Consider the following 15,142-nt stretch of genomic DNA (forward strand, 5'->3'; position numbering starts at 1 on the left):
CAGCCTTAAATTAATTCTCCTTCATTGCATGACGTGTGCCTTATTCTCACTTTGCAGGATGAGTAAAAAGGAAGCACAGATCACTTTCCATCTCCTGCACCATAATTTCGTTCTCTCAACTGCTCTCCCTTCTGCTGCTTCCCCCTTCCAGCTGAGCGGCCAGGATTACACAACTGTGGCTTTTGCCATGAGGGATTCCTCTCCTCGCCGAGGTGTGGCTGCTGTGCTGGGCACAGTGAAGGAGAAGGTCGTGGGGATGAGTTATGGATGGCCTGCAGGGGGAGAGGGGCAGGTGAGAATCCCTTGCTGCCATGGCTGGACCACACTGGCACCAGACTTCTCGGCTGGGGTCTGTGCTCAGCCTGCTCAGTGCAAAAACAGCCTGTGTTTTTCACTACTACCAGTCTGGCATCTCCTGCCAGCTCTAGGCATTTCCTTTCTGAAGAAAAAAACAACCAAGGTTTGATCATTCACTTCTGGGGTTGTGCTAAACTTGCCAGCATCTGTTCCATCTGAACGGGGAGGGGAAAAACACCAGTCCTGGACAGGGAGAGAAGGAAAGGTACCAAGTTGTAATGTGAGAAATGAAAGCAAGAAAAACAGCATCTTGAGAGATGTTAAAGACAAAAACAAGTGCTGTGAACAGGAGCAGAGACAGATTTCAGAGGAAAGAAGGAAGACAGTGACTAAAGCACCGAGAGTGAAAACAGTGTACACATGGAAACTGAATCCAGACTCCCAGGATTTTTTTGTATTTGTTTTTCCTACCATTTCACAGAAATCATGATGCTGGCGGGATCCCTCTATACCCAAGGGTCAGTGATGTCAATGAAAGTTGGTGGAGCTGCACTGATTTCTATCCATTAAGAAGCAACTTTCTCACATTTCTCAGAATTACTGGAGTTTAAAATAATGCCCTGAGAACCCAGCTGAAAACAACAGTTAGGATTATCCTTAAGTCAGGTCACACTGAAACCTAATTAAAGATTATTTCAAATGTGTCCCTTATTTTTTAAGAGTTGCAAAATTCCTAACTTTGGATGGTCACATTGAAAACACAACCCTGGAGAAAAGTGCATGACACTTTTCTACCAGTTCAGGAGTCACAGCAGATGCACAAAGAGCTCTACAGATTCCAGCTCAGCAAACAACTACTTTAGAAAGCAAAATAAGTAAATATTATCTTTGTTTCCCCCCAAGCTTCTGTTTAACTTCTTGGATTTACTGTTCCATCAGTCTCCTTCAAATTATGATAGGTGGATTTTAAAAAACAAACTTTAGGAAAGAAGAGAACAGAAAAAAAAAAAAAATTGATCCTTAATTTAAGAAAACCCACCAATGTTTGTTGTTTGCTTTGGGGTTTTTTTGGTTTGTTGTTTTTTGTTTGTTTTTTTTTTTCTGAGTGTTTGTCAGGTCAAGCTAAAGCTCGTCAATATTTAGGGGTCCCTTTGCAGACAAAACCCCTCCTTGCTCTCGTTGTGACTGCACAAGCTGAATACCAAGCCTTTTCAGTATTTTTTTAACTCTCAAGTTCTATTTTACAAGACACAATCCACTCTCCCCTGTGAATCCCTCCCTCCCCCTCCTTCCTTTGCTCTCTTTCAGTAGCTGCCCTAATCTGGCTGGGGCTGTGTCAGCTGAAGGTGACACGGAGGGAGGAGGGGGTGCCCATCTGGTGACACTCCCCCACGCCAGGCCATCCTCACTGCCCGGACCTCTGCTCCTGCTGCATTTCATAACCCGATTACCACAGTCTTGGGTTAAATTCAGACAGATTGCCTACCAGCAAAAGGCTCAATATCCCATTATCAGATTTGTGAGCCCGCCATCCCTCTTCATTTAGGATGTAATAGAAAGTGTCAGTAATGTCCTACGGACTTTGGCTTGAAAATGAGTCTTGACTATGCAAGTCATAAATGCACTGGGTGAAGATACTCCACAGAATCACATGTGGGACAACAATTTTAAAACATTTTTTATTTAAATATTAAATAAAACACATCAACTAATCATTTTGGTGTACACCTCTCATTTTAACATAAGAAATAAAATGATTGTTCAGTCATGATAAAAAATAAACTATACATCTCAATTAAACCAGTCATGTAGTGTCTTTAAATACCCTATTGCATTGCAGTCTGCAGAACAGCACTGTCAAGATATCTACAAAAAAACCCAGACTTTTTAAAATGACCTCTTCTGCTCCAGCAATAATTCCAAAGAGGTTCTACAGCAATTGGAAAAGAAAAAAAAAACAATACTATGAAAGTAAAGTGCTTGTCATTGCTCAGGACAGGAAACAAAAGAATCTGTGGCCTTTAGATCCATGGCATTAAACAAAACACAAACTGAGGAGGAAGTTCTGTGGTTTAAGTACGTGTGCTACCCCTTACAAAACTGAAGGCCAAGGTGCTGCTTTGTGACAAGCTGGATTCTTCTTGCCCTCCTCTCCAGCCATCTCCATGCAATCTCTTTTTTTGGGGGGTTGGTTGTTTGTTTTCTTCTAAACCCACACTACAAATGAGCATGAGACTTTGGTGTTTTCTCTGCTGCAAGGCACCACTCATTAACAGGAGTTCAACTCGAGCAATTTTCTGTCACTTTGAAGCTTCCAGATCTTGGAGCAGCAGTGGCAAGCTGGAGATGCACCGATACAGAGACACAGATATAACACACAGATAAAGAGGTTGTTTATGGAGAGCCACAGACAGAGCCACGTGACATCTTCAACTCTTTCTACCCCCACCAATTAACCCGGGCAATCTTTGGCTTTTTTCTTTTTTTTTTTTTTTTCTTAAAAAAAAAAAACAACAAACAACTAAACAAACCAAACAGAAAAAAAAAAGAAAACCCAAAAAAAACCCCCCAGAACAGGTCTCTATATTATTTGCAAATGTGTAATACTGCAGGTTGCACAAAGCCAAGGTAACTTGAAGGCACCCTGTGTCACACTAGGGAGATGGGTCCTCGAAGCATTTAGCCAGAACGCAGCCACGCTCTGACACTGGGATGGCAGCTCCCAGCCAAGCTGTCTCACTGTCTGCTCACCTGCTTTCCAAAGTCTGCATGCACTCCCCAGCTCATGTCTGGAGGAGCACAGCCTGTCCTCCCCTTTATACCTCAGCACAACCTCTATTGACAGCAACAGAAGTCATGGTCTGCCTCAGGAGGGGAGTTGGGGTTTATACCAGAAACACAACAGAAGCATGTTACAAAATATAAAAAATAACTAGTGTTATATAGTTTTCTGCTTCCTATTTATATACATATACAGCATTAAAAACCATACCAAAAACACCTATCTAATGCAAAACCTTGTTTTGCTAATATGCCAAAAAACAAACCAACCAAAAACAAACACCCAAAGATTGTGCTGTTTTACTCACTTTTAATACAGTTTTGTTCAGAAAAAGCTGTACTCTGTTAGAGTAGAATTCTGTTCTAGCCTATTCCTTTTGTCTTTGTCAGTATATAATTATAACCTCAATATTGCACATTTCCCCAAGAGTCAGTTCTGTTTGGACCCTGATAATGAAATGCATAAAAACATAATTAGCAGCGGAAATAACAATGTGCAGCACTAAGAAATACCCCTCAGGCAACTTTGTAGGCAACCTCCAGGAGGGCTTTTTAGAAAGAAAACCCTTCCCATTACCCCACAGGTGCTGCTGCTTCCCCTCCTCAGTGCCTCGGCAAGAATATGAACAAACTTAAGAGTTTATAAAAAGATTCCTAAAGATTACCCAGACCAACAAAATATAGGCATGTGTGCACCTGTGTGTATGTACACACACACACCACTCCCAAACATCCCTGCAAAAGACCAGGCATTATGCAATTTAGATCCTGATTATCAAGGGACACATTTCCAATAGTTACTGCTGCTGTACTAATTAGAGGGGCTTGCTGAGCTTTTCCAGCTGATGTATCAAGCAAGAAGTTCACAGTTTTCATTTAAAGTATGTGTATCTGGGAGGTGTGGAATGGGGATGTTGGTTCCTTTAAATAAAATGAGTGTTAACAGGAGGGAAAAGGAAAAACAACAAATGGCAATGCTTCCATTTTTGTCTCCTATGAATGCATAATGCTGCATGCCACTGGTTTTCTGTTTATTTTTTTAAAAAAGAGGTAATCATCTTCACAAACCCATAAATGAATATTGTGAAAAAGGGAGGCTCTGGTCCCTTCTTTGAAAAGCCTCTCCCTGCTGTGTCACCACTTCTGACAGCTGCTAATCTTGCATAACAGCAGAGCTGTATTGGTCTGACTTGAGTACAGTACCGAAGAGTTCTTCCCCAACCACATCCCTCCCTGCCCCCACAAATGCCCCACCCATCTGCCCCATCATTATTTTTTTCCTTTTAAAAAAAAAAAAAATTCAGTTTCTATTCGTATTTGTTCAGTGCAAGAATAGTAGAAGCAAAAAGACATACATATTGCTTGTTTCAGTCCTACAAAGTTGCCAGCTTTCTGAGCCAGACAGCATCTTCACATACTTCAAAATTTATTGCTTCTGAGAGTCACTCGTCCCCACGCCGCCAGCCAGCCACGGAACAGAGGTGAAAGTTCCCCGCAACGAGAGCGGCCCGAAGCTCTCACTTGACCAGCACAAACTTCCCCAGCTGGCTGGAAGTCAGGTCCTCCATCTCACAGTCCCCGTGCTGCAGGGTGACGGCGTCGTAGCTCGGGGACGGCGCGGAGAAGCTCTGCTGCTGGGAGAAGGTGGCGGCGAGCGGGGGGACGCTGCTGCTGCTGCTGATGTACAGGTGAGTGTCCAGCAGGTGAGCGGCCGACGACACCGGGGACACGCTCACGCCGAAGAAATGAGGTTGGAGCAGCTGGCTGCTGCCAGCAAAGGCCAGCTCAAACGAGTTCTCTCTTTGCAGCTCCGACAGCAGAATGGAGTTGGAGGCTTTGCAGGTACCTGGCCCGTCAGAGGAGGGGATGCTGCTTGCTGCGGGTGTCTGGGATGTCTGGGGACAAGCTGTTTGGAGTAGTTGGTGATGCTGGAACTGGAGCATTCTGAACAAAATCCAAGGGGGAAGAGGTTAATTTGCATTGCTAGGATAATTTCATGTTCTTTTCCCTCCAATCTTGCCCCTAACCTTGACCATAACTTTCCCCTTTGTTTCCTTCTCTCTATCAAATCTCTCCTTACCCCAGCCAGTACAATCAGAGCAAGCTGCCCGTGCCAGGCTTTCCCTCATTCTGTAGAGGGCAACTATCACAACCAAGTTTATCTGGTCACAATTTGGCCACCTAATAATAGATGTTCTAGAGACAATGTGTGCAGATAAACCGGAAGCTCAATTTTCCATCTTGCTTCTATGGGAATGAAGAGGTGCCACCACACATGACATTTGAGGCCACTGGAACTGTGCCTCCTTTGTGGGCTGTAACTTTTCCAAATTACAAGGTCTCACTTCCTTGCCATGGGAAAATTACAGGAGGAGGCAGAGGAGGAAAGAAATCATTCCCAAAACTAACAAAGAAAAACACAGCTTGCAGTAGGGAGAAGCAATGTTTTCCCCCACACTACCAAACTGCTTCTCAATTCAGCAACCTCCAGATATTTGAACATAGAGATTTTTGAGTGGAATTGCACGTCCTGTGTTACATGTGCCAGGGCAGGAAGCCACAGAAGAAGCCAAGCAGTTTACCCACTGCCACACAGCAAAGATGGAGGACAGGAACCCCCAGTGACCAAACCCCCAACCTCTTTTGCCGTGTTTACCCCTCTTTGCTTACCCTTAACCCAAAGGAAACCCAATGAAAAGACACCAAAGCTCCTCCCTCACCTCTGCTGCTGCAGCACCTCCTCCAGGAGGCTTCTCCCCTCTCTGCTGCTCCCGCTGCTGCTGTACATGCAGGTGTTGGGCTGTGTGTGCTGGAAAGGGCTCATGGCACTCCTTGCTGCCCGAGAGGAGGAGGACTGACACACCTGCCGAGCAAAGCCTTTGATTTTATTCAAGCCGAGAAACCCCTTGGCTCGAGCGTTCTTCCGCAGCTGCTGCCTAAAAGCCTTCAAGCCTGTGGGACACGAGGAAAAGAAATGCACTTTAATCCTCCACAGCGTTTGCCTACAGTACAGATCAGCCTTTCTGGGCACTGCCTTCCTGGGTGTGAGAACTGGGCTGGAAGAGACTCCAGTTCACCCTCTGCCTGCTGGTCAGAGCAGGATTTAGGTAACAGAACAGGGACTGGGACAGCTGCACCCTTGTGCAGATGGACGTGCACGGTGTAGGAAAAGCCAGAGAGAAATCATGACGTTGTGCACCCCATATTTTAGGAGGAAGGTGGAGCCTGCCATCCCACTCACGGCAGCAGAAATATCTCCATGGGCAGGCTGAATCAGTGTCTGAGAACCTTTCCTCCAGGCACCTTCCCCAGGCCATCCCACCCTGCCTCAGGGCCCGTGAACACAAGAAGCAAAATATCCAAGTGTCCAGCCTCAGTGCAACACTATGGACAGCGAGCCTCCCTGCACCCTACCCTTTCCCAGTAGCTCTTGGGAGGTGCAATTCCTCATCAACAGAGCCAGGAAGACATTACCTTGAGTTAATGAGGTATCAGATGCTCGCCTTCCTTCTTGGAAGCTGACAGGCAGCAGAGAAGCACCTCCCATGCAGCCCTGGGCTTGTAACACGGGAGCGTCAGACTGGGAAGCGAGGAAAGGCGACGTCATCCTCGCCGTGGCCGGGCTCCCCGTCATTACTTGACCTGCCAAACAGCTGCTCAGGGCCACTGAGCTGTCATTTGAAGATGAAGTAAGGCAGCTGTCTGAGCTAGTTCCCTCTGTGGGGCTGGCAGAGGAGGAAATGACTATACCTATGGAGGGGAAGGAAGGAGAGAAAGAACATTCCCAAGATGAGTACAGAAAGGAACAAACATGACATCAGAGCCTTCTGCCCACCTACACTGGCACTAATAAACAGCCTCAAGCTGGAGAGGTGTCCAGCAACTCTTCTTGTCCCAGGGCTTGACTCCAGCAAGGGGTCATCAACAAATAACCTCAGTTTGGGCTCCTGTCCAGCTGGCAGGGCTTGGCCAGCATCACCAGGCTGTGCTGGATCAGGCACATAGCATTACTTTAGCACAACCAGGACGATTGTTTTGTGAACAGTTGTGCTTATTTAGTTGGCTCACAGGGTCTGGGTATGTACCAAACACAATCAGTGAGGTGTTTTTTGTCAAATTCGGGCACTTTCCCCACCCCCAGTACAACAGCAGAAGCAAGCAGACCAGGTTAGTGTCCTCCCTGTGGGCATGCTCCCCTCTGAAGAGATCTAGGTGAAATACAGCAGCACAACTTCTCTTCCCTAAGGGCCCTGCTTATCTGTAGGGAGACAGAACTGGGGAGGGCAGAGTACAAGCCTCTTTTCTAGACTTTCCTACCCCAGTCAAGGTAGTAAAATCAGCACACTCTCCCTCAGCATTTGGGCTCTATGGCACTGCTTCTCTGCTCTTTTCCTCTGCCTACAGACACCCTTCATCTCTCCCAGACTTACTTACATGGAGGGACGTGCTGATAGAAATGGGTGGTCACTTCAGCCAGGGTGTGCCTCCTGCTGGTGTTGCTAGGGATGCAGATGGGGTGGTCATATGCCTTAATTTCATCTTCCAGCTCCTTCTCTTGCCTCACTTCCTCACTGATGGTGGTCTCCAGCAGGCTGTTTGGGGAGATGGAGCGGTTCCGGAAGAGCCCGTTGAAGTTGGTATCCACAGGGAAGAACACAGGCTGGAAAACATGTCAGATCACAGACTTCAGGGCCTTTTCCTTATTTCTGCACTGCCTTTTGGTACTCTCCACAATTCTGTGGCATGTCTTCAGAAGGAATATTGTTTGAGGGGGTATGTGACACTATGCCCAAATGCCAAACAAAACATAGGAGGAAGAGAACAAAAGCCACAAGCCCCATTATTGTGGATTGGCAGAACAGTGAAAAAAAAAATAAAAAAGCAACACAAAGAGTTTAGCTGGGAACACCAACCTGTAGTGGATTGCTTATGTCACAGTCCATTTCTGCCTGCAAGGATGGCTGAATCAGGCTCTGAGGTTGCTGGTAAAGCAGAGATGATCGCAGGGTTTCACTAGTGAGACTGTCCTGAGGCATCTGGAGAGAGAGCGATGCACAGAAGCCATCACACACACTGCAGTTCCACGTGACTTTTCAGATACTGGAGAGTCACAGAATTTCAGAGCCACCTTCCCTGCAAGCTTTCTCCTCATGCTTTCTATGAAAATGAACAAAGCTAATCCATCAATGCCAACACAAACACAGAACTCCTCCTCACAAGTTAGGCAATTTAACTGGAAGTGCAATTTGCAAAGGCACCCAAACCACACTTTAAAGGGGGTGGGGGCGAAGAAAATAATAAGAATGTCAGAAAAACACATTAAGTGACTCATAGAGTACTTCTGAGGAACCTACAGGATATGCAACAAAGAAGCATAACCAAGCCATGCCTAAAAGGGCAGATTTCCATGAGAAGTCTAATCCTGTGGCTCATTATTGACCTGCACTGGAGGCAGACTATTCTTTGGACCATGACCTGCGGTCACTTCCTAGGAAACAGGGCATTAATATTCACTCAGCCTCCTGCTGAAGAACAGCAGGCTGTGTCCTGTCAGAGGGCACCACTATCAGAACTGGTTTTCAGAAGCCTGGCAGTTCCATGGGAAGCAGATGCAAAGGTGCCTCTCCTCACCTCAGCGTTGGTGATCTCGGAGCTCCTGGGCCGCGGCTGCCGGCCGGCTGCCGGCCGAGCGGACACCTGGCTGCTCCGGTACTCCTTGAGGCGCTCCAGGAGCAGGTAATAAATCGCAGCAAAATGGTTGTAGCTGCTGTTCTGCAGAGACTGGAAGACAATGGAAGGGCCTTTTTGAGTTACAGGTAACTGGGGATGTAAGCAGCCAAAACTCATCACCTAAGGGCTCAGAGTAGCACAGTCAAAAAACCAAGCAAAATCCAGAAAGGCAGTGAAGATTTTATGCTGTGACACCAGATCAAGGCCAGTCACTGAATGAGCCATGACTGCACCACTGGCACTCTGCTGCTCATTGAAGATGTATCTAAAGGGCAAGAACTCACCTCTACGGTCCTCTGCCTGTCGATGCCAAGGGTCTGCATGATCCCAAGGACCTGCTCGTTGTAGTCGCCCAGGTTGGAGTTGTAGTTTTGCATGGAGAAGGACAAGGACTGCTGCTGCTGAAGGGAGAGGTCAGCCTGCATCCACTTGTGCTGCTTGATCTGGGAGATGGTTATCCGCTTGGTTGGGTCCACAACCAGCATCCGTCGGATTAGTGTTTCACAGTCTGCGTGGCAAAGACAAACTCATGAGCAAGGGGCAAAAAAAACCAGCTCAGCCCCAGGTCACTGCTCTGAGCACTTCCCAGCAGCAGTGTAAGATGCTTATGAAGACATGAATTAAAGGTTTGGGAGCAGCTGATGCCTGATCTGACTATCAGATATTCCAGACAGCACAAGAGATGCCCACATACATCACAGAAACAACATCTCGCTAGAGGAAATGAAGCTGTACTGGATACCAGGTGGCCTTGCACCTTGTACAAGAGCTGGTTTTGAGGGGATGCAGGTTTAATGGCATTACATCCACATAAAATAGGTCAGAATATAGTATAGAACCCCATCACATACAGGTTCCTGGTCTTACACTGATTATTTACTTATAACCAGGAAATAGAGCTGTTCATGGCTGTAACTGATAAACTTCAGACTTCAGCAGATAATCTCCACGTGACGACAGAGGCACGTTCATTTGGTTTTGAAACCAAATCAGAGAGAGGTGATAACACTCTTCAGTTTCATGTTTCTCATCAGAAACTGTTGGAGTTCTCAGGAAACACTGCTAAGTCCCACTATTCCTGCTCCCCTTGGCAGCACAGCCACTCTGGAGTACACCCCTTCTGCATAGCTAAAATAACTTATGAGAACTACACCTATGTCAGCATTGCAGGCTAGTCTCATTAAAATCCTGTTTTCTCTTTTCTGAGCGATTATTTCTCCAGCTAGGGAGTCAAGTATTTCTGTAAGCTATAGGGATATTCCAAGAAAGGAAACTGCAGCCTTTTAGATGCACCACAAAGCAGATTCCAGAAAAGAAAATGTCTTCTGCCCTGCAGAAACTACTGGGTACATAAAACCAAAATAATTGCCAGCTGCAATCTGGACAGCTAGTCCTTTATAGCACCTGTTCTAACATCAAGGACCTGAAAAAAAAGCACCTTCGGACATGAAGTACGGGATGCGGAACCGCCCCTCCAGCACTCTTTGCCTCAGAGTTGGTAAATTGGGTCCATCAAAAGGCAGAGAACCGCAGACAAGGACGTACAGAACCACCCCAAGGCTCTGCCAAGAGAAAACAGCACAGCACATGAGTGACTCCAGGAAAAACAATGGGTTTGAAGGCCCACAGACCCTCACAAAGTGTGAAACGCAGTTTCTGAGGAATAGCAAGCTCACCCATATATCAAGGTGAGGTCCTTCATATTCCTTGCCTTCGAAAACTTCTGGAGCTGCATAGGGTGGGCTTCCACACCAAGTGGAGAGGGGCTCTCCCGACTTGTAGAAGTTTCCAAAGCCAAAGTCTGAAATAAAGGTGAAAATCTGGGGTAAGATAACAACACTCAACCACATACTAATATTTCAGAAGCAGCAGAAAATGGAGAGAAAGGAACAGATGTGTTGCTTTGTTTTCTGCCCATTCATTTAAGCTCTTCCCTTCTGTTCACAAAATCTGTTCTGAGAAATATCCGTAACTATCATTTTATTTTCACTTACACCAACACAAACACATTTATAGGATCATCCTAGGGAAACCCAATGTCTAAGCAACATGCCTGACGTTCTTTATAAAGTGACCTCCCATTTCCTGTTACCTGCTAACTTGATATTCATGTTAGCATCCAGCAGGAGGTTCTCTGTTTTGAGATCCCTGTGCACAATGTGGTGGCTGTGACAATATTCCACTGCTGAGAGAATCTGCCAGAATTTCTTCCGTGCTTCGCTCTCGCTCAAGTGCCCGTTGGAGGTCAGGTGATCTGTGAGACAAATTCACAGAGGATTTAGAAACACCCCAAGCAAATTTTTCATAATCCTGCAGGTGCTGCACTTGCTGTTTGACAGCTGGCAACAGAAGAGCCTGGGTTTTTAATTAGAATATATCTGTTACTCAGGGATGACAAACTAAAGCCATGGTTTCTAAATCTAAGGAACTGAGAGCTCAGTCAGAGACTTACCAAACATTTCTCCATTCTTTGCAAACTCAGTAACAATGTACAGCATATCCTTTGTCTCCATAACCTGTGAAGGCACAAGAGGACACAATTTAAAAAAAAAAAAAAAGAAAAAAAGAAAAAAGCAGAGCTTTATAGTTTCATTTGTTTTTCTATGTGAATTCTCAAACATATCAGTTCTAATTTATATTTGCTGCAGCAGCTGGCAGTAAAAGCATCTAATTTTGCACCACAGAGTTCTTTCCAAGCAAACTGATAATGAAAAACATAACAAATCAAGGCTTATGTGCCTACATTGTACAATGGCTTCCCAGGCCATTGTTCTTCTCACCATTACCAAGCTACCTAATCTCTGTAAGAGAGCAGATGAGTGTTTAGATAATTTCATATGCTCCTCTTTTGTTAACATATGCATATATAGATTTACAATTAAAGTGACATATTTTGAACATGCAAAGAAACTCAAAAGTTTATCCAAAGTTGTTTCAAGCTAGTGAGGGCTCAGATCAGCAGAGATAGCTGCAAACTGGACAAAGCAAGAAGTGGTATCAGATCCCCTGCTCCTGTCTAGAGTTGGCTGGGACATGGGGATCCTCCTGTGCAAGTGATAACAGGCTGCTGTTTGTGCAACAGCACTGCTTGATGCACATCAACAACTGTCAATATATTGCCTATCAATCTAGTATCAACTTGCTTTGATATTTCACAAGATTTGCCTTTGCAGGAAAACAGAAAAGAATAATTAAAATCCAAATGGTGAATGAGAGATGCTGAGCATTTCCAAGCTCGTCTTCAGTTGCCACAGCACAACTTTGAAATGTTACATTTCAGATTTCAGAATACAACATTTCCCTGGAAACACTTCCCTCTCACAGGGCAGATACTTTGTTTTGGAAGCAGGAGGCTCACAACAAGTTAACAATCCAGAAAGCCTCAAATCTACTTCAAAGGCTGTAACTTCCAGGCTCCCAACACGTAACCTTTTTCAAAGACTCTTGCCCTCCCCTCGCTACAAGTACACACAGACGCAAAATGAAAATAAACAAACAAGGAGCAAAGGAAGAGAGGTTCCCAGTTTAAAAAACTGAAGGAAAGTGTTCTGGGAAAGTTGCCAGCTGGATGAAATTAAGACGCGGTGCTGAAACTAAAACAATGATGAAATAATACAAGAACACACACCCTACATTGGTATGTCATCTAATTCCATCCCTGCTTCTCAGCCTCTACCAAACAGGTAAAGCATCAGTTACAACAACAAAGAAAAGAAAACTTCACTGAAAAGAAATTATGGTCCCCTACCAACGTCATTTGCTGCATCAAGTGAAGTGGTTCAACGAGATGGAATTTAACCTGCTTTTCTAAATGCTCTGAAACAGTATTTTCACCCACATCATTCCACTGAAATGAACTCAACCGAACTGTTAGCATGTTTCTGTATGTCCTATACTGCCCCATGGGCAGCCCTGACGTCAGCTGTTAACACAGAATCATTTTTGTTATGATGGGTAACACTATAAATACAAACCCTTCATGTGTGTCAAGGTCTTTTAAAAGAATGCCTTGCCTAAGCACCTGTCTTACTGGCTCTTCAGCCTTACATGGTAATTATAATTAAACTTTTTTTTTTTTCTTTTTTTTTTTTTAAGCTAACAAGCCCAGCAGTAAGATCACAGCTGATAATAGTGTTTATTACTGCACACAGACTTTCAGACCTGCTGCTTCATCCATCTCCACCTTTCTCCCCTCTGCCCTTTTAGACAGGTCCAGAGAGACTGATACCTCTGCCCTGCTCATGGCAGGGGCTTGCACCAGGTGACCTTTAAAGGTCCCTTCCAGCCCAAACTGTTCCGTCACCTTAAATCCACATGGCATTATTTAAATGATTAAGAGGAACTTATACCAAAGGCTACTTAGAGCTAACATTTAGAATTTGCAAAGCAGTCCTTGCTCACAAGACAAATGCGATCCTGCTTTCTGCACAACACATTCATTTGTTCCTACGGTTAAAAATATTTGTCAGTGCAGAAACTGAACAAATCTAAATCAAAATTCATGATGTGAAACTCTGCAGGGGAAAGGTACTTAAAATTCACTTTCAAAACTACACAAACTGCAACAAAACAACCAAACTGGTAATTTTTGACATATTCTAAGAGACCAACATTTTCCACCTTTTCCTTTTTCACTAATCCAATTCTTCGATTAAATTTCCACTTAGACTTTCTACCTAAGATTAATTTGGTTTAATTGTTGGTGATTTTAAATCCCTTCCGCTTAAGGCAAACTCAACTTTAGTGCTTCCTTCTCTACCACCCAACGTGAGTTTAAGTCTTCCTCTTATCTAAAGCACGTAAGAAGTTCCAGTCCTCTAAACTGGGAAAAGGAGAGGAGATAGGAAAGGCAAGTTAATCACAGAAGTTCAGATAACCTGTTCCTCAGTCTGAAACAAACGTCAGCCTGGTTGCAACTGCAAATTTTACAGTGCACTTTGTAAAAAAGCTGTCTAATGTACCAGAACCTTGTTCAAAGAATGAAGAATGACTTTGAAGAAACACAGTTTATTTCAAACGTTTTACAAAAAGTATTTCAGTAGTTCAATATGCAATCTCTCTGCAAATATTAGATTTAAAAATTACATGCCAGAAAAGATTATGAGCATATTTTATCTACATGCTGCACTTCAAAGCTGGACTCTTACCTGATATAGCTTGATAATGTGGGGATGATTCAAAAGCTTCATTATCTGAACTTCTCTGTAAATCTTCTCCAGATTGCTTGGGTCTAACCTTGTTTTGTCTATTATTTTTATTGCAACCTGCAAATTTAAATAATAAAAAAATAACCCCAGGTATTACAAAACAGGTACTCTCACTGTTAAGATACCTTAAAAAAAAAAAAAGACAAAAAAAAAAGACACACCCCCGTACAAACACACCACTCACAAAATCCAAGTAAAGTAGCTTTTAAAGTAGCTTTTAAAGCACAGACTTGACAAAGCTGATTCTGTTTTTCTGAACCGCACAGAATTCACAGCACAGAACGTTTTCGTTTTTCTTTTCTACGTCAAAGGATTACACGTAAGGTAGCGAACAGAACTGCAGAAATTAGCACTGGACAGGATTCCGTAAATCTTTTAATCCGTCCCATGCCAGTGAAAAACAGATTCTTGTAACAGACTATCTCTTACTGTAGTGACTGAGACGACTTTGACATGCACCAGAAATATAAATACGGCTGCACGCCAAGGAAAAAAAATATTTCTGCAAATAAGACCCCAGGTTCTTTGTTCTTGAAGAGCACGGAATGAAAAAAAAAACCAAAATAAAACCAAAAAACAAAAATCCAAAACGTCTGAAGTCTTCAAGAGATCCTTGATTTGCAGTGCGTTTTTAGCCGACTGAGAGAAACTCAACGAAGCTACAGTAACACTCAGAGCCGCGGGAGCCGGGCTGGGAATTTTTGCCCGTATTCTGGCCGAGTTTTAATTCTACCGAGCGGGAAAAGTCGCAGTCCCCGCGAAGCGCGGCATCTCCGCGGCCGTGCGAAGGCAGCAGCGCCCGCGGGGCTCGGCGGAGCCGCCGCGCTCCCTCCCCGCGCCCCGACGGCACCGGCCCCTCGCACCCACCTGCGTTTTGGTCACCCTGTGCCGGGCCAGCTTGACCACGGCGAAGTTGCCTTTCCCCAGGGTCCTCTCGATGTCGTAGAAGCCGACTCGCAGGGGCCGCTGCTGGCCGTGCGCGGCCGCGGGCGCCGAGGCGAACTCCGACATGATCACCATGGCTCAGGCGGGGGGCGGGCAGCGCCTCAGGACGGGAGCATCCGAGCGGCACCTGCACGGACACGGCACCGCAGCGCCCGTCAGCCGCGCTCCGCTCCGCCGGCCCT

The 15,142-nt window shown here is 45.1% G+C and overlaps 1 protein-coding gene across 2 annotated transcripts; it reads right to left on the reverse strand.

Annotated features, from left to right (window-relative positions):
- Positions 1–1,954: 1,954 nt before the first annotated feature.
- On the reverse strand, positions 1,955–15,125 carry SIK1 (salt inducible kinase 1). Of its 2 annotated transcripts, XM_015643125.2 has the most exons (13): positions 14,883–15,123; positions 13,956–14,072; positions 11,261–11,324; positions 10,901–11,062; positions 10,485–10,609; positions 10,247–10,370; positions 9,093–9,316; positions 8,710–8,859; positions 7,992–8,114; positions 7,513–7,738; positions 6,553–6,828; positions 5,799–6,030; positions 1,955–5,022 (listed from the first exon to the last, which is right to left on the reverse strand). In XM_015643125.2, exons 1-13 carry the CDS (start codon positions 15,033–15,035, stop codon positions 4,596–4,598), a joined length of 2,403 nt encoding a protein of 800 aa, XP_015498611.1. In that variant the 5' UTR covers positions 15,036–15,123; the 3' UTR covers positions 1,955–4,595. The 2 variants fall into 2 exon arrangements, with proteins under 2 accessions (XP_015498611.1, XP_033367759.1); XM_033511868.1 differs by lacking the exons at positions 1,955–5,022; positions 5,799–6,030 and having other exon boundaries at positions 6,695–6,828; positions 7,509–7,738; positions 14,883–15,125.
- Between the last annotated feature and the right edge of the window lie 17 nt (positions 15,126–15,142).

This window comes from Parus major, chromosome 1, assembly GCF_001522545.3.
Source record: "Parus major isolate Abel chromosome 1, Parus_major1.1, whole genome shotgun sequence".
Classification (NCBI taxonomy): Eukaryota; Metazoa; Chordata; class Aves; order Passeriformes; family Paridae; genus Parus; species Parus major.